Source organism: Argentina silus (genome assembly GCF_951799395.1).
Source record: "Argentina silus genome assembly, chromosome: 7".
Lineage (NCBI taxonomy): Eukaryota > Metazoa > Chordata > Actinopteri > Argentiniformes > Argentinidae > Argentina > Argentina silus.
Genome location: NC_139661.1, coordinates 24,402,460 through 24,428,021, shown reverse-complemented (window position 1 = coordinate 24,428,021; position 25,562 = coordinate 24,402,460). Strand labels below are relative to the sequence as shown.

At 46.5% G+C, this 25,562-nt stretch overlaps 1 protein-coding gene across 1 annotated transcript; it reads left to right on the top strand.

Moving 5' to 3' along the window:
- Positions 1-1,488: 1,488 nt before the first annotated feature.
- Positions 1,489-25,185, top strand: fnbp1a (formin binding protein 1a; the record flags this gene model as incomplete). Its single annotated transcript, XM_083674038.1, has 17 exons — positions 1,489-1,515; positions 3,076-3,191; positions 4,956-5,012; positions 5,637-5,784; positions 7,468-7,530; positions 8,661-8,765; positions 9,171-9,185; positions 10,156-10,284; positions 10,456-10,602; positions 12,221-12,412; positions 13,231-13,416; positions 13,575-13,589; positions 13,810-13,919; positions 16,460-16,592; positions 16,794-16,930; positions 17,217-17,353; positions 25,007-25,185. 17 exons carry the CDS (start codon positions 1,489-1,491, stop codon positions 25,183-25,185), a joined length of 1,896 nt encoding a protein of 631 aa, XP_083530164.1.
- Between the last annotated feature and the right edge of the window lie 377 nt (positions 25,186-25,562).

Sequence of the window (25,562 nt, the reverse complement as noted above, 5' to 3'; positions counted from 1 at the left end):
AGTAGATTCATGAATATACCCGTCTGAATACCAGCCTTTACTTCCTGTGCTAGTATAGTTATGGCCAAGTAAAAGTTAGGCATAGTATGTAAAGTCAAACACATTTCAAAACCCTGATTATAATCCAGATTATGGTTGACTGTGCAGGTGAGGGTTAGGGTTAGATTATAATCCAGGTGAGGGTTAGATTATAATCCAGTTGAGGGTTAGATTATAATCCCGGTTAGGGTTAGATTATAATCCAGTTGAGGGTTAGATTATAATCCAGTTGAGGGTTAGATTATAATCCAGGTTAGGGTTAGATTATAATCCAGTTGAGGGTTAGATTATAATCCAGGTTAGGGTTAGATTATAATCCAGATGATGTTGTGTCTGCAGGTGAGGTGGTGACTGAGAGGGTTGTTAAGGAGCTGGAGAGGTTGGTCATTTCTGTTGCTGCTAAAACTACTTGGAATTGAGGGTGTTTTTATTGGCTAAAAAGGTTTTCACATCAGAGGGGTTAGTTGTCCTGTACTTAGTGGCTCTCATAAACTCTGTCCAGAACATTGATGAGTCAGAGGTGTAATAACAGAGGTGTAATAACAGAGGTGTAATAACAGGTGTGTGTTTCCTGACAGGAGGAAACTCTACAGGTCAGAGACATCGTCACCTGGACCACTGGCCTGCAGGACTCAGAACCCTCAGCCTATCCCTAACCCTAGGACTAACCCTAACCCTAGGACTCACCCTAACCCAGCTCAGCCTATCCCTAACCCTAGGACTAACCCTAACCCTAAATTAACATGTCACATTGTGCTTAATAAACTGACTCTGGCTGTGAGGTCTGTGGTTAATTCTGTTGCTCACCTGTATCATATTCAAGTCTTCATGCTTAAATATGTCCTCACATGACAGCACAGACACACTGAAGCTGTGAATACGCTCGCTTTAGGATTACTATGAAACCATTTATTCAAATATAATCAAAGTTTATGTTTTGCTGTGTTGCTTTTTCTAAAAGCACTAGCTATAAGCATGTCTGTCTTTGTTGCCTACAGATATGTCACGCCAGGTCTACAGATATTTACACGGTTTCTACGTCAGTGAATCGGTACATTGTTGAGATGTTGGTTCAGAGAGAGAGAGAGAGAGAGGGGGGGGTATCTTTAGTTCTATCATCCATCCCTCCATCCCTCCATCCATCCCACGCGCTTCAGACCATAGCACCTCCCTCCTCGAGCCACCGAATTTTCATTCCGGAGGCGCGCGGCCGCGTGCTGTCACCGGGCTGGGCGCGTGGATGTCCCACATGTAGAACCTCCGTTACCGTATCCTCCTCCTCCTCCTCCTCCTCCTCACACCGACGGAAAACACCGGCTGTTGGGACACAATGCGACGGTGAAAATCCCGGGATTTAAGACAAAACGTCTGTGTTTAGACATATGTCTGTCGCGTGATTGGACGCGTGAAAACAACCGGTGGATTATTCGGAGGAATAACGGAGACAAGATGAACGGCTGGGGGACGGAGCTGTGGGTAGGTGTACCCGCGGGATCACGGTTCCGTTATCTCTGCACGTACTCTCCGTTATTTGCATGCATATTATTATGATTATTATTGTCTTTATTGTTTCAGATGTAGGCGACAACTACGATCTGTTGCTATAGTATCTGCATGTGCACGTCCCTAGCAACACGGTAGCCAGATTAGAGCTCTCGTGCTGCCGTGATGCTTCCCGGGGGCGCGCACGGGCTTTATTATGAGCGGTATAGCGCACGAGTCAAACTGGAGAGACATCGACGCTTACCGACCTTACCGTCACGATAATGAACGATAGATAGGACGAGATATTTAATCATCTATTCTATCAATCAGTCATATTGATGATTATGATGTTGATGAATATTACACGTTCCAGTGTGTCTCATCTAGAAGGCCGTGGAAAATGGGCTCCATAATTACACACAAACACAGATCTGCAGCTCCGTGAAGCACCGTTACATTCCAGAAACGTTGTAACACAACCGGGAATACGGTAACAACGTCTCAACACAACCGTTAGATTTCCATTGTACCGTTTTGGGATTCGGCTGATTCGTTAATTGACGTTAGAAGAAGAGCGTGTGAGAGAGGGACCGGATCTTACCGTCTCTGTTTCTGTGCAGTCGAGTTGAACAGATCCGCACAGCGCGGTCGATTGAATATCTATTGAATATACCTCACCCTCACCCTAACAGGGCTAGGACAAACCCTTACCCCCACCCTCACCCTCACCCTCACCCTAACAGGGCTAGGACAAACCCTAACCCTCACCCTCACCCTAAATCTCACCCTCACCCTCAGATAGGATCTCTGCTTCTCTTCTGTTTGGGTGCACTCTGTCGGTCACACACACACACACACACACACACACACACCCTGACCAAACACTGACCAAACCACTATCCCCCAAAATACTGACCCTCCCAGATACTGACTAGATACTGACCCTCCCAGATACTGACCCTCCCAGGTACTGACCCTCCCAGGTACTGACCAGGTACTGACCCTCCCAGGTACTGACCAGATACTGACCCTCCCAGATACTGACCCTCCCGGGTACTGACCAGATACTGACCCTCTCAGGTACTGACCAGGTACTGACCCTCCCAGGTACTGACCAGATACTGACCCTCTCAGGTACTGACCAGGTACTGACCCTCCCAGGTACTGACCCTCCCAGGTACTAACCAGATACTGACCAGGTACTGACCCTCCCAGGTACTGACCAGGTACTGACCCTCCCAGGTACTGACCAGGTACTGACCATCCCAGGTACTGACCAGGTACTGACCCTCCCAGGTACTGATCAGGTACTGACCCTCCCAGGTACTAACCAGGTACTGACCAGGTACTGACTAAATGATGGCATTTATTTACGGCACTGTGTGAAGTTCTAAGTCTGACTTCCTCCTCTGTGTTTCTCTGGGAGAGTGGGTTTTGTTTTAAATGTTTAATAACGTTCCTGTGTGTGTGACTGTGTATGTGTATGTGTATGTGTATGTGTATGTGTATGTGTGTATGTGTGTGTGTGTGTGTGTGTGTGTGTGTGTGCAGGATCAATTTGACAACCTGGAGAAGCACACCCACTGGGGGATCGAGTTTGTGGAGCGCTACACCAAGTTTGTGAAGGAGAGGTCTGAGATCGAGCTCAGCTATGCCAAACAGATCAGGTAAGGAGTGTGTGTGTGTGTGTGTGTGTGTGTGTGTGTGTGTGTGTGTGTGTGTGTGTGTGTGTGCGTGTGTGTCTTCCAGTCAATCTACCCCATACAACCATTTTAAGTCAATCAGTCAATATTTGTACGTTGTTTTCTTTATGATATGTCCTGTCAAACAAAACCACCAGAGACAGAAGGATGACAGGAACTGTATGTGGGTTAGGCCTAATGTGTGTGTGTGTGTGTGTGTGTGTGTGTGTGTGTGTGGGGAGGGGGGTATCCATAGAAAGCAGCAAAAGGCTTGACAGTAATTATGTGATTAAACTGCTGCCAAGCATCTGGCTGGGATCTGGCTGGGCTGGGATTTGCAGCGTGTGCTGTGGTGACAGGGTCAAGGGTCAAGGCTAGGCTAGCTGCTACATTCCTCTCTAGCTGCTCCTCTCTCCACAGCTGCTGGGAATTAGCTTGATAGGAGAGGCTAGGCTAACGAGGCTAGCAGGCAGGCAGACAGAGGCTAGGCTAACGAGGCTAGCAGGCAGGCAGACAGAGGCTAGGCTAACGAGGCTAGCAGGCAGGCAGACAGAGGCTAGGCTAACGAGGCTAGCAGGCAGGCAGACAGAGGCTAGGCTAACGAGGCTAGCAGGCAGGCAGACAGAGGCTAGGCTAACGAGGCTAGCAGGCAGGCAGACAGAGGCTAGGCTAACGAGGCTAGCAGGCAGGCAGACAGAGGCTAGGCTAACGAGGCTAGCAGGCAGGCAGACAGAGGCTGAGGGGGGGTGTAGCTGCTATGCTAACAGACAGAGGCTGAGGGAACGTAGCAGTCTGCCTAGCAACACCAGAGCAGAGGAGGGAGAGAGGGGGGAGAGTGGGGGGAGAGTCTGGATTGATGCTAGCAGAGCAGAGAGGGAAGGGGAACGTGATTGAGGATATTCTCACAGTGATAACACGGCTAATGTTACATGCGTGTTCATCTGTCTCTCACATGTATGTTCATGACATGATGTTAAACGTCTGGGGTGCATCTGTACCCTTGTTCTCCTCAGTAGCTTGTATTCTTCTTCTTCTTCTTAATAATAATAATATTATTATTATTATTATTATTATTGGTATGACGTTTCTGATTAGTATTAGTAGTATTAGTAGTAGTATTACTAAGAGGCTCAGACAGATGGAGATCTACTGTGTTCAGTGGAACAGAGCTGATACGTGTGTTTGTGTGTGTGTCTCTCTCTGTGTGTGTGTGTGTGTGTGTGTGTGTGTGTGTGTGTGTCTGTCCATGCTGACACACACACACACACACACACACACACACACACACACACACATAGACAGACAGGTGTTGCTGTTTTAACAAGCTAAGAGGCTAACAGCAGTCTGTGCCCCGAGCAGAGCAGAGGTTCGAGGTTCCAGATAATCCCTCTATCAGTTTGATTGTTCTCTTGACGTTCCGTCTCTCCCCCTCCCTCTCCCTCTCTCCCTCCTTCCCCTCTCCCCCTCTCCCTCCATACCCCTCCCCCTCCCTCCCTCCCCCTCCCGCTCCCCCTCTCCCTCCCTCCTCCTCCTTCCTCCTCCCTCCCCCTCCCTCCCCCTTCCTCCCCCTCCTTCTCTCCCCCTCCTTCTCCTCCTCTTTCTCCCTGTCTCTATGTCTTTCATTTACAGTATCCTATCTGATTGATGGATTGATTGACTAATTGAGTGATTGACTGACTGATTGATTGACTGACTGATTGATTGATTGATTGATTGACTGTTTAATTGATTGATATTCTGCCTCAACAGGAACCTGTCTAAGAAGTATCAGCCCAAGAAGAATTCCCGAGAGGAGGATGAGTATAAGTGAGTGAACTAGGATCAGACCACAGGTTAATGATGTCATCACATTGTTCAAGTACATGACTGTGGTGTTCCTGGTTAGTGTTCCTCCCTCCCCTCCCCTCCCCTCCCCTCCCCTCTCTTCTTTCCTCTCCCCTCCTCTCCCCTCCCCTCCCCTCCCCTCCCCTCCCCTCCCCTCCCCTCCCCTCTCCTCCTCCCCTCCCCTCCCCTCCTCCTCTCCCCTCCCCTCCCCTCCCCTCCTCTCCTAACCTGTCCACCTGGTGACCCTAACCCCTGGTACACCTGGTGACCCTAACCCTAATCTGTACACCTGGTGACCCTAACCCTAATCTGTACACCTGGTGACCCTAACCCCTGGTACACCTGGTGACCCTAACCCCTGGTCCACCTGGTGACCCTAACCCCTGGTCCACCTGGTGACCCTAACCCTAATATGTACACCTGGTGACCCTAACCCCTGGTCCACCTGGTGACCCTAACCCCTGGTCCACCTGGTGACCCTAACCCCTGGCCCACCTGGTGACCCTAACCCCTGGTCCACCTGGTGACCCTAACCCCTGGTACACCTGGTGACCCTAACCCCTGGTCCACCTGGTGACCCTAACCCCTGGCCCCCCCTCCTCCCAGGTATACGTCGTGTCGGGCGTTCCTGATGACCCTGAATGAGCTGAATGACTATGCGGGTCAACATGAGGTCATCGCTGAGAACCTGACCACTCACATCCTGTCTGAGCTCACCAGATACGTCCAGGAGCTCAAGGCAGAGAGGAAGTCGGTAAGACAGCCCTATACACACGGATGCACGCACACACACACGGACGGATGCACACACACACACGGATGGACGGACACACACACACACACACACACACACACACACACACACACACACACACACACACACACACACACACACACACACACACACACACACACACTGCTTTACGTGTTTACACTTGAAAGTAACTGTCCCTGATCATGTAAACCATCAGTGGTTTAGATATTACATCATTACAGCCAAACCACCTGATCCCAGCCAACCAATCAGATCACAGGTGCTCTACTGTGATTGGCTGAGCAGGGTGTGTTGATGTCCAGGGATCAGGCTGAGAATATGACATGATGATGTCACTACGCCTGAGAATCCTGGGTAGAAACAAACTAGGTCAAGTATCCAGGTCAATGGTTGGCCCCTAACCCCACCCCACCCCCAACACACACACACACACACACACACACACACACACACACACACACACACACACACACACAGTCCTGATTATAATTGTCCTAGTAAATGGAACAGTCTTCTGTCTGGAGCTGGTGGCTGGAACTAATATGACAGGGGGGAGTGTGTGTGTGTGTGTGTGTGTGTGTGTGTGTGTGTGTGTGTGTGTGTGTGTGTGTGTGTGTGTGTGTGTGTGTGTGTGTGTGAAGATGATGATGACTATGTGTGACTACATTAATGTCCAGTACAACAGTTCCTTTGTGATGCTGTGGGAGGAGCTTCAGATCAGTCAAGAATATGAATATGTTTCATCAGCCAATCACATTAGTCCCTCTGTACGCATCATCAGCCATCAGCCAATCCTGTCCCTCTGCTCCTGCCTCAGTGAAGGCTCCACTGTCAGTGTTGAAGGTAGAATCTACATTCTGTTCTCCTGTATTCAGAATGTTGAATTATTAAACACATTTATTCCTCCCACTGAGACTAATGTCTCCTTTCCAGGGGAGCCCTGCTACAAACAATACATTACATCAAGACACGTACACCTAATCCTAACCCTGACTCTAACCCTAACCCTGACCCTAACCCTGACTCTAACCCTAACCCACCTAACCCTAACCCTAACCCACCTAACCCAAACCCTGACCATAACCCAAACCCTGACCCTAACCTTAACCCACCTAACCCTAACCCTAATCCACCTAACCCTAACCGTAACCCTGACCCACCTAACCCTGACCCGCCTAACCCTGACCCTAACCCTAACCCACCTAACCCTGACCCTAACCCTAACCCACCTAACCCTAACCCTGACCCTAACCCTAACCCACCTAACCCTGACCCTAACCCTAACCCACCTAACCCTGACCCTAACACAAACCCATCTAACCCTAACCCTGACCATAACCCTAACCCTGACCCTGTACACTCCTCAGATGACAGACCCTTTATCAAGGTGTGAAACAGACCGATAGTCACTGGACAGTCTAGTCTGGTTTAGTACGTTTTGAAGGTTATTCCGGGTATAACTGTTTTTTTCTGTCTGAAAAAGTGTCACACAAACTAAAACATCCAGCGCTTCAATCATGCATGATTTTACAGCTGTCTTTAACAATCATTTATCACTGACATGTTCTAAAAACACACGTTTGTCATCATTTCACAGCTGTCTCATCACTGCTCTAAAGTTCTTAAAACAGACGTTAACAAACGTGTCTCTCTTGAACGCAGCACTTCCACGACGGCCGCAGAGCTCAGCAGCACATCGAGACGTCCTGGAAACAACTAGAGTCTGTGAGTCTGAACCGAAATATACACTAGAGATATAGAGATATAGACTAGAGATATAGAGATATAGACTACAGATATAGACTAGAGATATAGAGATATAGACTAGAGATATAGACTAGAGAGATAGAGATATAGACTAGAGATATAGAGATATAGACTACAGATATAGAGATATAGACTACAGATATAGACTAGAGATATAGAGATATAGACTACAGATATAGACTAGAGATACAGAGATATAGACTACAGATATAGACTAGAGAGATAGAGATATAGACTAGAGATATAGAGATATAGACTACAGATATAGAGATATAGACTACAGATATAGACTAGAGATATAGAGATATAGACTACAGATATAGACTAGAGATATAGAGATATAGACTAGAGATACAGAGATATAGACTACAGATATAGACTAGAGAGATAGAGATATAGACTAGAGATATAGAGATACAGACTAGAGATATAGAGATATAGAGATATAGACTAGAGATATAGATATATAGATATATAGATTAGAGATATAAATTAGAGATAGAGAGATATAGACTAGAGATATAGAGATATAGACTAGAGATATAGATATATAGAGATATAGATTAGACATATAGACTAGAGATATAGAGATTTAGACTCAAGATATAGAGATATAGACTAGAGATATAGATATATAGAAATATAGACTAGATATATAGACTAGAGATGTATACAGAATATATATAGAGAGATATATACATCTTCTGAACAGAGATATGTGTAGAATATACATTTTCATATAATACAATATTGTAAATATATACATGCATTATACCATGGGAGGCTGGTGGAGGGTCATTGTATATACATATTTGATATCATTTCTCAATTTCTAGATCCACCAGCCTCCCCTGTGTTATACCTACTGTGTCAACTATGTGTGGACATGTTTTTGTTTTGTGTGTGTGTGCGTGCATATATATGTGTGTGTGTGTGTGTGTGTGTGTGTGTGTGTGTGTGTGGCTGTGTGTATCTGCGTGCGTGCATGCGTGCGTGTGTGTGTGTGTGTGTGTATCTGCGTGCGTGCGTGCGTGCGTGCGTGCGTGTGTGTGTGTGTATCTGCGTGCGTGCGTGCGTGTGTGTGTCAGAGTAAGCGCAGGTTCGAGAGGGATTGTAAGGAGGCAGACCGAGCCCAGCAGTACTTTGACAAGATCGACACAGACATCAACGTCACCAAGGCTGATGTGGAGAAGGTACCATACTGACACCTGGCGTGTGTGTGCGTGTGTGTGTGTGTGTGTGTGTGTGTGTGTGTGCGCGTGTGTGTGTGTGTGTGTGTGTGTGTGTGTGAGAGTGAGAAAGTGTGTGTATGTGTGTGCGTGGGTGGGTGTAGTTTCACACATTAGCACAAGAGTGTCTCATGGTTGTATCCAGCGGGGGTCAAACCTGGGTCTCCCACTGCACAGCCTGGCCAGTGCATTCCTCATAGTCTGAGACTGGGCTACCCAATCCATGTAACACCAGACCAGCTGTGTAGCTCCGCCCGTCCATGTAACACCTGACCAGCTGTGTAGCTCCGCCCCTCCATTTAACACCTGACCAGCTGTGTGGGGTGGTGGGACTAACGCCATGTTTCTGTTTTCTGACATGTCTTAAAGCGCTGTTCTCTCAAGGTAGGTTGAGAGCACACACACACACACACACACACACACACACACACACACACACACACACACGCACGCACACTGTCCGTCCATCCGTCCGTCCGTCTGTCTGTCTGCCCAGCTGTCTGTCTGTCAGGATGTTCACCATCGCCTGTCCCACTCAACGTCTGTTCAAAATGGAAATGATTTGATTTATTTCTAAAGTACATATACAGATTCTAATATGAATAGTTATATTTCATGTAGAGACAAATAAACACACGGGAAACATGTTTGTCAGGATCTGAATGTCCCCCCTACGTTTGGTTCTGGTCATGGTTCAACGCTCCTCCTCAGTCTGTCTGTGTGTGGACCATGTGCATGCTGTGGTCACCATGTGGTTGGTTTGGTGGTTATTGGTTGATGTTTGGTCATCATTGGTTGATGTTTGGTCATCATTGGTTGATGTTTGGTCATTTAGAAACATTCTGTGTATTTGGATGTCCTGACATGTCCTGGTAAACCCCATGATGGCATTTATACGGACCATACAGCTGTCTACTGTTTAAGATCAGAGCGTTAGCTAAGAGCTAAGGTTAAACTAAGCTGAGGTTAGCTAAGCTAAGCTAAAGCTAAGATAAGGTTAAGCTAAGCTAAGGTTAAGCTAAGATAAGGTTAAGCTAAGGTTAAGCTAAGATAAGGTTAAACTAAGCTAAGGTTAAGCTAAGATAAGGTTAAGCTAAGCTAAGGTAAAGCTAAGCTAAAGTTAAGCTCAGAGTTCTCTTAAACATGAAAGTGAGTGTGATTGTGAACCTGTAGGATGCACAGACTGTCTGACACCAGCTGGTCTGTAAGTGTGATGTTGTTGTTGTTGTTGTTGTTGTTGTTGTTGTTGTTGTTGTTGTTCACTGATGCTGTACAATGTGTTGTATTCTTCTGCACAGCGCTTTATGACAGAGTGCTGTATATGTGTGTACCCAACCCCCCCACCCCCACCCAGGCGAGGCAGCAGGCCCAGCTGAAGCACCAGGTGGCGGAGGACAGTAAGGGAGAGTACCTGACCTTCCTGCACAAGTTCAACAAGGAGCAGAACGAACACTACTACACACTCATACCACACATCTTCCAGGTATCTACCTACCTACCTATCTATCTATCTATCTACCTACCTACCTATCTATCTATCTATCTATCTATCTACCTATCTACCTATCTACCTATCTACCTATCTATCTCTAACTATCTATCTATCTATCTATCTATCTATCTATCTATCTATCTGTCTACCTACCTGTTGCAGCGTATCCAGGAGATGGAGCAGAGGAGGATAGAGCGGGTTGGAGACTCCATGAAGACGTACGCTGAGGTGGAGCGGAAGGTTCTGCCTATCGTTGGGAGATGTCTGGACGGCATGACCAAGGCGGCAGAGTCCATCGAGCCCAAGATGGTGAGTAGAACCTGACAGAACTCAACAGAACCTGACAGAACCTGACAGAACTCAACAGAACCTGACAGAACTCAACAGAACCTGACAGAACCTGACAGAACTCAACAGAACCTGACATAACTCAACAGAACCTGACAGAACTCAATAGAACCTGAAAGAACCTGACAGAACTCAACAGAACCTGACAGAACTCAACAGAACTCAACAGAACTCAACAGAACCTGACAGAACTCAACAGAACTCAACAGAACCTGACAGAACTTAACAGAACCTGACAGAACCTGACAGAACAATGGTCGTCAGTATACAGGTTCAGATCCATGGCAGAAGACTCTAAGGCAAACCTGGAGAGTCTGTGGTTGAATCATCTGAGGTCTGCAGCGGTAAAGGGTTAATCCCCTCAAACATGAGCAGATCAATTATTAACACATTGAATAGTGCTGACTGTGCTGCTTCGTTAGCGACTGCCCCACTTACACACTAACGAGCTGGCTGCGTTGCTAGGCAACCACACAACTAGTATTATAGGATGTTTCACAGGTCCTGAGAGCTGACCGTGGTTAAACCACACCACATTCCTGATTGTGGTTAAACCACACCACAGTCCTGACCGTGGTTAAACCACACCACAGTCCTGACCGTGGTTAAACCACACCACAGTCCTGATTGTGTTCTGACCGTGTTTAAACTACATCACAGTCCTGACTCTTGACCACACCATCATAGGTTCTGACCATGGTTAAACCACACCACAGTCCTGATCGTGGTTAAACCACACCACAGTCCTGACCGTGGTTAAACCACACCACAGTCCTGATTGTGTTCTGACCGTGTTTAAACTACATCACAGTCCTGACTCTTGACCACACCATCATAGGTTCTGACCGTGGTTAAACCACATCGCAGGTTCTGACTGTGGTTAAACCACATCACAGAAGGACTCCCAAATGGGCCATGGACCCGACCCAACAGGTCAGACCCGGTCTAGATCAGCACCACTGTGGTACTGCTGAAAATACCCGGACAGATTAGATATAACTTTATAGATTACATATCATTTAATGGATGAGATATAAGATAACAGATGTACTGTTACTGTGTACTCCTGTTGTGTCTGTCTGAATCCCAGCAGAGTCCTACTGTAGGGTAATCTACTCCTGTAGGGTAATCGTAGGGTAATCTACTCCTGTAGGGTAATCTACTCCTGTATGTTCATGTGTATGTTTGTATCCCTGTGAAGAAACGCATTGAAACACAAACTTGTTCAGAGACTTTAAAGTGCAAATGAGTATCTGCAGCCTGTTAGTTTAACAGCCTCCAGCTGAAACGCATGGATGTGAATATTCATGTTTGCTGTATTATCGACTCAGTTATACCAAAACACATTTACTACACATCATTACTCCCTTTTACTGTATAAAGCCCTACTGCATAAACTCATAACCTCATTATTGAAGTTCAAGAACATAAATGATGTAACTGGTTGTCAGAGTCAGGTAACTCTGGAGGTTCCTCCAGTCTCCACCCAATTGGGTTAGTTGTGGTGCTCCTCGCTCAAGGACGTCTTTAGTGAAGGATGTGATTGTTTCTGCTAACCCTAACCCCCCACCCCCCCCAGGACACAAGGCAGGTGGTAGAGTCATTCAAGTCGGGGTTCGAGCCGCCAGGGGATGTGGAGTTTGAGGACTACAGCCTGTCAATGCGGAGGACCGTGTCTGAGTCCAGCTACCTGAACGCCCGCGGCGAGGCCAAGAACCTCAGCCGGCGCGGCAGCCGGGGAAAACTCTGGCCCTTTATCAAGAGGAACAAGGTAAGCTAGCCCCTCGAGCTAAAGCCTGGGCAGTACAGGAGCTACGGGAACATAAGCAGGAACAGGGTAATAATAATAATAATGCATTTATTTTGTATAGCGCTTTTCTCAGAACTCAAAGACACAACATTCCATGGAGAGAACAATAATAAATTAATAAATAAAAAGCACAGTCAGTAAAAACAGCAATAATAAAAATAGTTAAAGCAAGTTTGAAAAGCAGGGTTTTGAGGGATGGTTTAAAGGAGGAGATTGATTAACACTCTCTCTGCTGCTCTGCCTGTCCTGCCGTTGCTAACACTGTTGCTAACGGCGTTGCTAACGCCACTCTCTGTTGTCTCTGTGTTGTCGTGTACCTTTTACTGTTATTTTACTCCTTTTATGTCTGTTACGGTTTTGTTCTTCATCTCTGTTTACCTTCCATGACCTTTCATAACCTCTTCATGACACCAATGACCTTTCATAACCTCTTCATGACACCAATGACCTCTCCTAACCATAACCCCTATGACCTCTCCTAACCCCTTCATAACCCCTTAATAACCCCTATGACCTCTCCTAACCCCTTCATAACCCCTATAACCCCTTAATAACCCCTATGACCTCTCATGACCCCTTCATAACCCCCATGACCCCTATGACCCCTCATTGTGACCCCTATGACCTCTCATGAACCCTTTATGACCCCTATGACCCCTCATGACCCCTTCATGACCCCTATGACCTCTCATGAACCCTTTATGACCCCTATGACCCCTTCATGACCCCTATGACCCATCGTGGTGACCCCTATGACCCATCGTGGTGACCCCTCCTAGCTCATGTCTCTGTTAGCGTCGCCCCGCCAGCCCCCCCCTCCCCCCCCCACCTCCCCGTCTCCGGGAGGGGGCGTGGCCGACGGCCCCCAGTCGCCACAGCAACCCAAGGAGCCCCTCTCCCACCGCCTCAATGAGTTCATGACCTCCAGACACAAGATGCACTGTCTACGCAGCCTGAAACGAGGGGTGAGTCTGTCTGTCTGTCTGTCTGTCTGTCTGTCTGTCTGTACACCCAGAACCATTGCTTCTTCTCAGTTACAGCATTTAATTTCAATCGTTGTCATCTGTTATATGATGTTCTCTCTCTCTCTGTCTCTCCTCCCCTCTCTCCTTCATGTGGACAGCTCTCTCTGAAGCTGGTAAGCCTCTGTTTCCTCCGTCCTCAGATGGTTGTTCTGTGGTATTGGAACATAATTCGATAGAAATGCTGCAGTGTGCTTCTCTGACCACTAGGCAACATAACAGTGTTTACATCAGGTTTCATTTTGAGACATTTTGCTGTATTGTGATTGGTCGATCCCCCTGTAGGGTTGTGGGTATGTGCTGTATTGTGATTGTGTGTGTGTGTGTGTGTTCTAGGGTTCTGGTCCAGAGGACTGCAGTCACCTCCCTCCTGAACAGAGAAGGAAGAAGCTGCAGGCCAAGATCAACGACCTCAACAAGGACATCCAGAAGGAGCTGGACCAGAGGTGTACACACACACACACACACACACACACACACACACACACACACACACACACACACACACACACACACACACACACAGCTGGACCAGAGGTAGATGTACCTATCCTCACCACAGGTAGAGTACAGTTCTATTCCAGTAGCATTCCTAAAGAAGAGGACCGCTAGTACAGGACAGTAGGAGGAGCTGGGACAGTAGGAGGAGCTGGGACAGTCATGGGACAGTAGGAGGAGCTGGGACAGTAGGAGGAGCTGGGACAGTCATGGGACAGTAGGAGGAGCTGGGACAGTCATGGGACAGTAGGAGGAGGGTTAGGGTTAGTTACTGTAGATACTGTATGTTAGGGTTAGGGTTAGTTACTGTAGATACTGTATGTTAGGGTTAGGGTTAGTTTCTGTAGATACTGTATGTAAGGTTAATGGGTTAGGGTTAGGGTTAGTTACTGTAGATACTGTATGTTAGGGTTAGGGTTAGTTACTGTAGATACTGTATGTTAGGGTTAGGGTTAGTTTCTGTAGATACTGTATGTAAGGTTAATGGGTTAGGGTTAGGGTTAGTTACTGTAGATACTGTATGTTAGGGTTAGGGTTAGTTACTGTAGATACTGTATGTTAGGGTTAGGGTTAGTTACTGTAGATACTGTATGTTAGGGTTAGGGTTAGTTTCTGTAGATACTGTATGTAAGGTTAATGGGTTAGGGTTAGGGTTAGTTGCTGTAGATACTGTATGTAAGGTTAATGTTCACTCATTCATAGAGAGGTTCAGTCTCTGAGAGTCTCCAGTGAAAGTACTTTGTATTCCCAGAGGCTTCTACTGGCTCATTTACATTCATGGAATTTAGCAGACGCCTTCATCCAAAGCGACTTACAACAAATACATTTGTCTTAGTAAGTGGATAATCTATCCATCAGTCATCATAAGAAAAAATAATCTATGCTAGGACCAGGGACCATTGTCAGTCACAAAGGAATCTTTTTTTTTTTTTTTTTTTTATTAATTTATTTACAAAAGAGAAACTTGTACAGGGGGTAGTGTGGATGAAGAGGTCTTTCGGAGGGACAGTTAAGGGTTAGGGTTACGGTGGAAGATAGGTAGTGACTCTACAGTCCTGACAGCAGTGGGAAGCTCATTCGTGAGCTTGAGGTGGTGGGCTGACATCCAAGCAGAAATGTCTGCAAGACACGCAGAGACACGTGTTGCCACCTGTGAGTCAGAAGGGGGGAAAGAGAGGAAGAGTTAAGTGTCATCAGCGTAGCAGTGGTAGGAGAAACCATGTGAAATTACCAAGCCAAGAGATTTGGTATAGAGGGAGATCAGTAAGGGCCCTAGGACAGAGCCCTGGGGGACCCCAGTGGTGAGGGCTCGTAGAGAGGACAGCGATCCTCTCCACGTCACCTGGTAGGAGCGACCGGCCAGGTAGGATGAAAATCAGGAGAGTGCAGAGCCAGAAATGCCCAGTTCTGAGAGGGTGGAGAGAAGGATCGGGTGGTTTACTGTGTTGAATGCAGCGGACAGGGCCAGAAGAATGAGAACAGAGGAGAGGGAGGAAGCTCGGGCAGAGTGGAGGGCCTCCGTGACAGCAAGGAGAGCAGTCTCAGTAGAGTGCCCAGCCTTAAAGCTGGATTGGTGAGGGTCAAGGAGGCCGAAGGAGGAGAGGAGGTCAAGTACTCCAAACGAGTGAAGCTTCTCTGACTGGATGTTGAAGTCACCCAGTAGTGTGAGCGGTGTGCTGTCCTCAGGGAAGAAGCTGAGAAGGACATCCATCTCATCTAAGAAGTGGCCGAGCTGACCTGGAGGACGATAGATAACAACAATGTTTGACAGGGGAGGTGACAGAAACAGCATGGAATTGGAAGGTGGATATGGACAGGTGTGACAGGGGAAGGACATGAGACCAGAGTCTAGGTGAGACCAGAGTCTAGGGTAATGAGAAAAGGAGTAGGCATGAGAGAGGGCTGCCAGTCAATTTCAGGAACGTCAAACTAACCAGACACTATCTATCAAACTGATCGTAAAAGAAGAATGAAATGGTAGTACAGATCATTAGGTCTGGCTCCGCTCCGCTTCCTGCCTGAAGTTTAACAACATAAAATACAATAATATAAGGCAGGGAGCCCATAACTATCAACCCCCCGTAGGCAGGTTCAATACAGAGCGACCAAGCGGGTGGAGGCTGGGGTGGAGGCTGGTGGAGGCTGGGGCGGTAGGTGGAGGCTGGGGTGGTGGGGGGAGTTTGAGGCAGTAGGTGGAGGCGGGGCGGTAGGTGGAGGCTGAGGTGGTGGGTGGAGGCTAGGGCGGTGGGTGGAGGCTGGGGCAGTAGGTGGAGGCTGGGGTGGAGGCTGTTTAACCAGGGTGGAGGCTGGGGTGGAGGCTGTTTAACCAGGGTGGAGGCTGGGGTGGAGGCTGTTTAACCAGGGTGGAGTGTTGCATCATTCGGCGGTTTATTCTTGCCCCCCCATAGGTAGTTCAGATGTCTGCCTGAACCTTAATTTCAACTGTTGATTCTTAACATGATGTTCATCATTGGTTGTTTGTGTGCAGGGACGCCCTGACCAAGATGAAGGATGTTTACGTTAAGAACCCTCACATGGGCGACGCCCTCAGTGTCGACCCGCGGTTGGACGAGATCACCCAGAACCTTGACAGGCTGCAGCACGACGCCCGCAAATATGAGGTGCGTTAATATACGCAAATATGAGGTGCGTTAATATACGCAAATATGAGGTGCGTTCATTTCTTCTTCTTATTATTGTTGTTGTTGTTGCGTTGTTGAGAAGCTAGCTGCCGTCTACAGCTGGATTCTGACTATACGACAAATAATGTGTGTGTGTGTGTGTGTGTGTGTGTGTGTGTGTGTGTGTGTGTGTGTGTCCAGGCCTGGCTGTGTGAGGTGGAGGCTAGGCTAACAGAGAAGGATGACCCTAGCAGGAGACAGAGCGCTCTGTATGACTCCCAGGTCACCATGGTCACCACGCCCGGCAACAACAACTGTGCCCCTGTCAACCGAGAGAGGTAACCATAGTAACAGCACACCTGTGAACTGAGAGGTAACCATAGTAACACATTTATTACACCTATGCACCTTTCAAGAGAGAGGTAACCATGGTAACCCCTTAACCAGTCCACTTACACGGTGTGTGTGTGTGTGTGTTAACGTTCTTCCCTGTGTGTGTGTGTGTGTGTGTGTGTGTTAATGTTGTTCCCTGTGTGTGTGTGTGTGTGTGTGCGTGTGCGTGTGTGTGCGTATGTGTCTGTGTCTGTGTGTGTGTGTGTCTGTGTGTGTGTGTGTGTGTGTCAGTCCTGACGGCAGTTACACAGAGGACCACAGCACGGAGCACCAGTTCAAGTCTCGCAGCACCGAGTTTGATGACGACTTTGATGATGAAGACCCTCTCCCCACCATCGGGACCTGCAAGTCTCTGTACCCGTTCCAAGGTACCCTAACCCTAACCCTAACCTAATCTAACCTAACCCTAACTCTTACCTAACCCTAACCTAACCTTAACCCTAAGCCTAACCCTAACCTAACCTTAACCCTAACCTAACCTTAACCCTAACCTAACCCTAAACCTAACCTACCCTACCCTAACCCTAAACCTAACCTAACCTAACCCTACCCTACCCTAACCTACCCTAACCTAACCCTAACCCTAACCGAACCCTAACCTAACCCTAACCTAACCTAAACTACCCCACACTAACCTAACCCTAAACCTAACCTAACCCTAACCCTACCCTACCCTACCCTAACCTGACCTAAACCTAACCTAACCCTAACCCTACCCTAACCTAACCTAACCTGACCTAAACCTACCCTACCCTAACCCTACCCTAAACCTAACCTAACCTAAACCTAACCTAACCTAACCCTAACCCTACCCTAACCTAACCTACCCTAAACCTAACCTAAACCTAAACCTAACCCTAACCCTAAGATGATGAAGACCCTCTCCACACCATCGGCACCTGCAAATCTCTGTACCATATACTGTATATATTATATACCATATATATATATACTATATACTACGTACTATATACCATATATATACTATTTACTATATACACTCATATATACCATATATATTTATTAATACACAGGACAAGATGTTATAATCCCTTGTGCCATGATCCAAGGTAAAACAGATGTAGAAGGCCAAATCAAACCAACAAAGCGAGTGATATATCCACCATTCGATGCAACACCATAGCAAACATCAGGCTACGCCGTCATAGGTCTACGGAGTCATTCCTCAGGTGGTACCATTCACCGGTTACCTACTCTAGCCAACTGAGGTAAGCAGCATGTCATTGGGGTTATCAAGTGGGCACCTTCTGTCACCGGTGTTTCGTTAAGTTAGGCCCACGACACCTCGAGAAGGCTTAACTGTGTAGTCCAGCGTCCTGGAAACACCCCCCTCAACACCACTACCTCAATACTATCTTTAACTTAAACCCTACAACCAACCTATCAGCCTACCCACCCCATCAGTGTGTGTGTGTGATGCCCTATCTAGGGTAAATGTTTTCTGTAAGGTAAGGGAACGGTGTATGTGGGGGCCTAAATAGTGTGTGCATGTGTTTATGTTTATGTCTTTATATAAGTGTAGATGCAGGGATTCAAACCCTAATTTAGGGTAGAGGGAAGGGTTAGAGGTGGGGAAGCCCCCGGGTGGATACGGTCCCGGATTAGGGAAAGGAGGGGTGAGTGTGCCCTTTATTTATGTTGTGGGGGAATGTTTGTGTCCGTGCAACTTCATGGCTAGCCTACACTGGCTAGCAGTACTAACCCCCCCCACCACACTATGACACGATATCCTCTCATAAATATAGCCAAACAATGGCAGTACAAAACCCCTCACCACCACAATATGACACGATGCCTTCTCATTAATATAGCCAAACAATGCCAAGCTATGCTACCTCATGCTCTAGTCAAGTCGCTGTTGCATCTTACCTTTAACGGGAACCCCAGCTACTGATCTTCCGCCTCAGCCACAGCCACTGGCTAGCGCTCTCCGCTGCTACCGACATATTCTTTATCGCCAGTTTCAATTCTCGTCCGCGAATACCCAGCTCCGTTAGCAGTGCATAGGTTGTCTTGGCCACAAATCCTCGACAACCAATTTCCACTGGGCGAACAAAAGCGGTCCACCCACGCTGTGTCGCGTCTGCCGCTAATTCTGCATATTTAGCTTTCTTTCGTTCATAAGCCTCGTCAACCCGGTCTTCCCAAGGGACCGTGAGTTCGATAATATAAACTAGCTTCTGTGCTTCAGACCACAGCAGCATGTCTGGCCGCAAATTAGTGCTAGCAATTTCAGCCGGTACGATTAGCTGTTCAATTAAATCTACCTTTAACTTCCAATCTGCGCCAGTTCGCAACTGTCCCTGCGCGCAGCTGCGCCCTGGCCTCCTTACGCCAGTCTCTCCCTCTCTTATAAATGCAATGTCTTTCCGCTGGCCACTACTAGCTAGCGAGTTTACTTCTAGCCGTTTTCCCTCAACTGCAGCAGCTAAACATTTCAACACTTGATTGTGACGCCACGTGTATCGCCCTTGAGAAAGACTGATTCTACACCCAGTCATTATATGCCTAAGTGTGCATACGCTGGAACATAACGGGCAGGCAGCATCCTCACCCAACCATTGATTAAGATTTTGGGGAGATGGCAGTACGTCATAAGTAGCCCCTACGATAAATGTAATTCTGCTTGCCTCCATGCTCCACAAATCCTTCCACTTCAAGCTTCTCTTCACTACACTCTCCCAGTTTACCCACTGGCCTTGTTTTGCCTGTGCCACCGCCCTTGTACATCTTATCATCTCCTCCTGTCTATGTATTTCTTCCACTACCAGTTTCCTCCTTTCTACTGCTGTTGCCTTACTCCACACAGGTTTTCCTGCACACAGCCCTAGACCTCCACGTCCATGCTGAACCTGCCCAATGATATCCCTATGGCTAAGGGCTGCCTGTGCCTGTTGCACTGCCTCTTTAGGCTTCCACTTCCTTCCAGTTTTAACTATGGGCGCTGCACTTCTAACAACTGGGTCCTTTGACTGGGTTAGAGTCATTTCCAGTCTAGCCTTGGCACATTTAAATTCCTCTGTCAGACTAGAAATCGGCAGCTCTAGCATGCCCTTTCCATACAGGGCCACACTGGTCAGACAGCGCGGGGCTCCAAGCCACTTTCTAATATTAGAGTTAATCAACCTTTCCATTTTTTCAACCTTCGATATGGGAACCTCGTAAACTGTCAGTGGCCACATCAGCCGAGGCAACAATCCAAACTGTAGGCACCACAACTTTAGCTTGCCTGGGAGCCCTGACTTATCTATACCTTTGATGCCTTGAATCATCTCCTGCCTCAACTCCTCACATTGACTCTTGTCATTGAGGCTTGCGTCATACCATCTTCCTAAGCTTTTAACCGGTTTCTCTAACACTGTTGGAACCACTTCCCCACCAATGAAAAACTTTTTATCAGCTATCTTCCCTTTGACAATGGAGATACTCCTAGACTTGCTTGGCTTCACTTTCATCCTAGCCCATTCTAGGTTGCTATTTAGTTTATCCAGTAGCCTCCTAGTACAAGGGGCTGTTGATGTCATAGTTGTCATGTCATCCATGTAAGCCCTGATTGGTGGGAGGCGCAGCCCTCCCTGCAACCTTTCCCCACCCACTACCCATTTCGAGGCTCTGATTATGACTTCCATTGCCATGGTAAAGGCCAAAGGGGAAATTGTACAGCCTGCCATAATGCCTATCTCTAGCTGTTGCCAAGCTGTAGTGTACTCTGCTGTAGTAAAACAGAGTTGAATGTCACAAAAGTAAGCTTTAACTAACCTCTTTATACTGTCTGGCACTTTAAAAAAGTCAAACGCCTCCCATAACAGACTATGCGGTACTGACCCAAAAGCATTCGCCAGATCCAAAAATACCACATGAAGGTCTTTCTTCTCATGTCTAGCTGTCTGAATTTGATTCCAAATCATGCTGGTGTGTTCCAAGCACCCGGAGAAGCCTGGAATTCCAGCCTTTTGCACCGTAGTGTCAATTAAGCTATTCTTTACTAAGTAACTAGACAACCTCTGTGCCACCACACTAAGGAAAACCTTCCCTTCCACATTAACCCTCGTATTGTCTTCACTTTTTGGACCCTTTGGAAGTCTTCGGGTCAAATTGACCCGGGACATTATTGGGGCTTTAAAAGCAATACAAAAATACAAATTTCCATTCAAAACTCTTTAACATATATTGTCTTTATCTCAATTCCAAACAATATAGATAACATGTATGATTAATATTTGCAATTAATCTCTGCTAGATCATATTTAACAGTGGAAGTGTAATTCGTTTTTTGTGATAAAGTTATAATTTATGTAAAAAATCTGCTATAATAAGGACTTGGGTGGAATGCTTATCTCTGAAAAGTTGAAATGAAACAATGTTTTCATTGATGTTTATTATTTTTCAGGAGATATTCTCATTTGATTTTCATCTTTATCTTATTATAATCAAAGCTGTGAAAAGCAAATACAGGTGATGAACGACAATAGAAACACGAGAACCAAACTTAGATCGATTTAGTCACTGGATATAAAATACATCTCTCAAAAATGTCTCCAAAATAATTTGAGATGATTTACAATAAATAGAAACACAAAACATGAACGAAATGCTTTATTCACTGTCAATGAAATACAGTACACTGAAAAATACATCTTTCAAGCAATTCTGAAATAATATTGGATACATACAATTTGAGAGTATGTGTACTACAGACTTTTAGCAGTTTCTGCATGTGGTTTGTGTCTTTGAGTCCTTTGAGGGTTCACACACCTCGCTGTGCTTCCTCTTGTTGCCACCAGCTGCAATCTAGAATAATGAAAATACTTTATTAGTTCAGGATTTTTTTCCCACCACATCTTCTAATAGTCAATTTCAATTTGACCCACATACATACAGAGATACTCAGAAACATACACACACACACACACACACACAGATACATGCACACATAAACAACAACAACAACAACAGGACACTTACTTCAGGCACTGGAGGTTGTGGTTGTGTGGGTCGTGCAGGTGGGACAGCAGGAGCCTCCTCCACCCTCCTCACTATGGCTAGAGAAGCTGGGTTCCTGGGCACATGTTGTCTCCTCTGTATGTGCGGTGTCACCAGTGCTCATAAGCATCACATTTTTGCCCTTTTTGGGTATGTAGGATACCAGGGCCATGTTGGCCGTAAACACAAAGTGGGAGGAATGGACTGGCCTGTTCTTTACAGTTAGAAGCTGAGGTGGGAGCTCTGTCTTATTTTTTCTGACTGTTCCACCCATTGTCAGCTTTCTTTTGAGAAGTTCCTGTCCCGGGCTGTACGATGTGAAAAAATTATCCCAAGTGATGTTGTGGCCACTGAGGCCCTGTGACATATCCAGTACCACCCGTGTTCCCTGGTGTCTCTCAGGGTCTCCTCCCTCTGGCTTCCCAGAATGTTTTGTAACAACATTGTGCAGATTCTGTGTGTGTGTGTGTGTGTGTGTTTGTATGTGTGTGAGTGAGTGTGTGTGTGCATGTTTCTGTGAGTCTGTGTGTCTCTGTGTATATGCGGGTCAAATTGACCCGAAGACCTTGTGAAGGACATAAATGTGTAGGGGGGGTGTAGCATGTGCACTCAATGATTTTTTTTTCTTTGACATGTTCTTCACAGTAAATAAGCCAAGGCCATGGAGTTTCAGGTTGAAAAAATGTTTCCTTGTATATTTTTTCTTCAATTAAAAATTTAAAACGGGTCAATTTGACCCGAAGACCACACAAGGGTTAAGAAGGCTTATAGGCCTAAACTGACTAATGTCTACAGAGTCTCTTTCTTTGGGAATAAAAATTCCCCCTGCTCTACGCCATGCCCTAGGAATAACCTGTTTCTTCCAGACTACCTTCATCAATGTCCATAAGAACCTCAGCACATCTGGCGCACTCTTGTACAGCCTGTAAGGGACTCCATTGGGCCCTGGGGCTGAAGACGCCCTAGCCCGCCTTACTATCTCTTGTACCTCTTTCCACCTAGGTGGGCTATCGTCACACTGACTGGTTATCTCTCCAATAGGTGGAATGTCAGGGGGGAGGGGTAGCTGTCTAGACCTTTCTCTGTCTCTATGCACTTCCTCCAGATGTCCCTCAAGCTCCTGTTTTGGAGCCCTAAGGCTACCATTTTTCCCCTTACTAAATAACGATTTCACAAATCTAAATGGATCTTTGTAAAATGCTGTTCTAGCTCGCTCTCTCTTTTTCCTGTTTTTCCTAATGCTCTCTGCTCTTCTTAACACTGCCAGTCTCTCCTTCACATCTACCTGCAGCCTATTTAACCCTTCCTTCTCAGCCTCTGTAGCTTTCCTCCACTGTTTCCTGAGCTGTCTTCTCTCCCTGATAAGTCTATCCATTTCCTGTTGGCGCCTAGATTTAATTACCTCAGTACCTGTCTTCTTCTTTTTCTCGGACACGCCAAATCTTTCTGCTCCATAATCATAGATAATATCGCCCATAACCTAACCCTAACCCTACCCTACCCTACCCTACCCTAACCTAACCTGACCTAAACCTAACCTAACCCTAACCCTACCCTAACCTAACCTAACCTGACCTAAACCTACCCTACCCTAACCCTACCCTAAACCTAACCTAACCTAAACCTAACCTAACCTAACCCTAACCCTACCCTAACCTAACCTACCCTAAACCTAACCTAACCTAAACCTAAACCTAACCCTAACCCTAACCTAACCCTTTGATGATGAAGACCCTCTCCACACCATCGGCACCTGCAAATCTCTGTACCATATACTGTATATATTATATACCATATATATATATACTATATACTACGTACTATATACCATATATATACTATTTACTATATACACTCATATATACCATATATATACTATATACACTCACTGGGAACTTTATTAGGAACACTATACTAATACTGGGTAATACTCCCTTTATTACAACACTATAATAATACTGGGTAGGCCCTCCCTTTGCTCTCAAAACAGCCTCAACTCTTCGTGACATTGATTCCACAAGATGTTGGAAACATTCCTTTGAGATTCTGGTCCATGATGACATGATTGCATCACGCAATTCCTGCAGATTTTTCAGGTCTTTCAAGCTGTGAATCTCCCGTTCTACCACATCCCAAAGGTGTTCTATTAGATTCAGATCCGGTGACTGGGAAGAACTGAAGAACACTGAACTCATTGTCATGTTCATGAAACCAGTTTGAGACGACTTTTGCTTTGTGACATGGTGCATTATCATGCTGGAAGCAGCCATTAGAAGATGGGTCAATTGTGGCCATGAAGGGATGCACATGGTCAGCAACAATACTCAAATAGGCTGTGGCATTCAAGCAATGATTGACTGGTATTAACGGGCCCAAAGTGTGCCAAGAAAACATTCCCCGCACCATTCCACCACCTCCACCCTGAGAAGGTGTACAGGTGTTCCTCCACCATGAGAAGGTGTACAGGTGTTCCACCACCTCCACCATGAGAAGGTGTACAGGTGTTCCACCACCTCCACCATGAGAAGGTGTACAGGCGTTCCTAATAAAGTGTCCAGTGAGTGTATATACTATATAGCATAGTGGTGCTATATATAGATATTTAGATAGTAGAGGTGCTGCAGCGTGGATATTAGGTGCAACACTCTACATTTAAAGAATTACTTGGATAAAAATGCACAATGGACCATAGAGATCTATTCTACTCTACTGTACTGTACTGTACTCTACTCTACTCTACTCCACTGTACTCTACTGTACTGTATTGTACTCTACTGTACTGTATTGTACTCTACTGTACTGTACTGTACTCTACTCTACTCTATTGTATTGTACTCTACTGTATTGTATTGTATTGTACTCTACTGTACTGTACTCTACTGTATTGTACTGTACTGTACTGTACTGTACTGTACAGTACTCTACTATACTCTACTCTACTCTATTGTATTGTACTCTACTGTACTGTACTGTAATGTACTGTACTGTACTGTACTCTACTGTACTTCCCCCCCCAGGGCAGAATGAGGGGACCATCTCCCTGAGTGAGGGGGAGCTGCTGTACGTGATCGAGGAGGACAAGGGCGACGGCTGGACGCGCGTGCGGCGCAGCGAGGATGAGGAGGGATACGTTCCTACGTCCTACATCAAGGTCTTCTACGACACCGCCGCCAAAGGTGCTATGACATACATCTAACTGTGACTGTGACGGTGGTTACTATGGTTACGTGGCGTGTACGCGTGGTTGTCGTGGGAGGGGCCCCGGACGCATCAACGTGTTGCCATGGCAACCCTCCCGAACCCCGGGCTTGCGTCAGATAAACCGGCAGAGTTCTACATCTGTACTCTACCATCCTGCACCTCTTTCTACATCATTTTGGAGAAGTTTTTGTGTGTGTGTGTGTGTGTGTGTGAAGAGGTGTGTGTGTGTGTGTGTGTGTGTGTGTGTGAAGAGGCGTGTGTGTGTGTGTGTGTGAAGAGGCATGTGTGTGTGTGTGTGTGTGTGTGTGTGTGTGTGTGTGTGTGTGTGTGTGTGTGTGTGTGTGTGTGTCAGAGGTTTAGTTGTCAGACTCA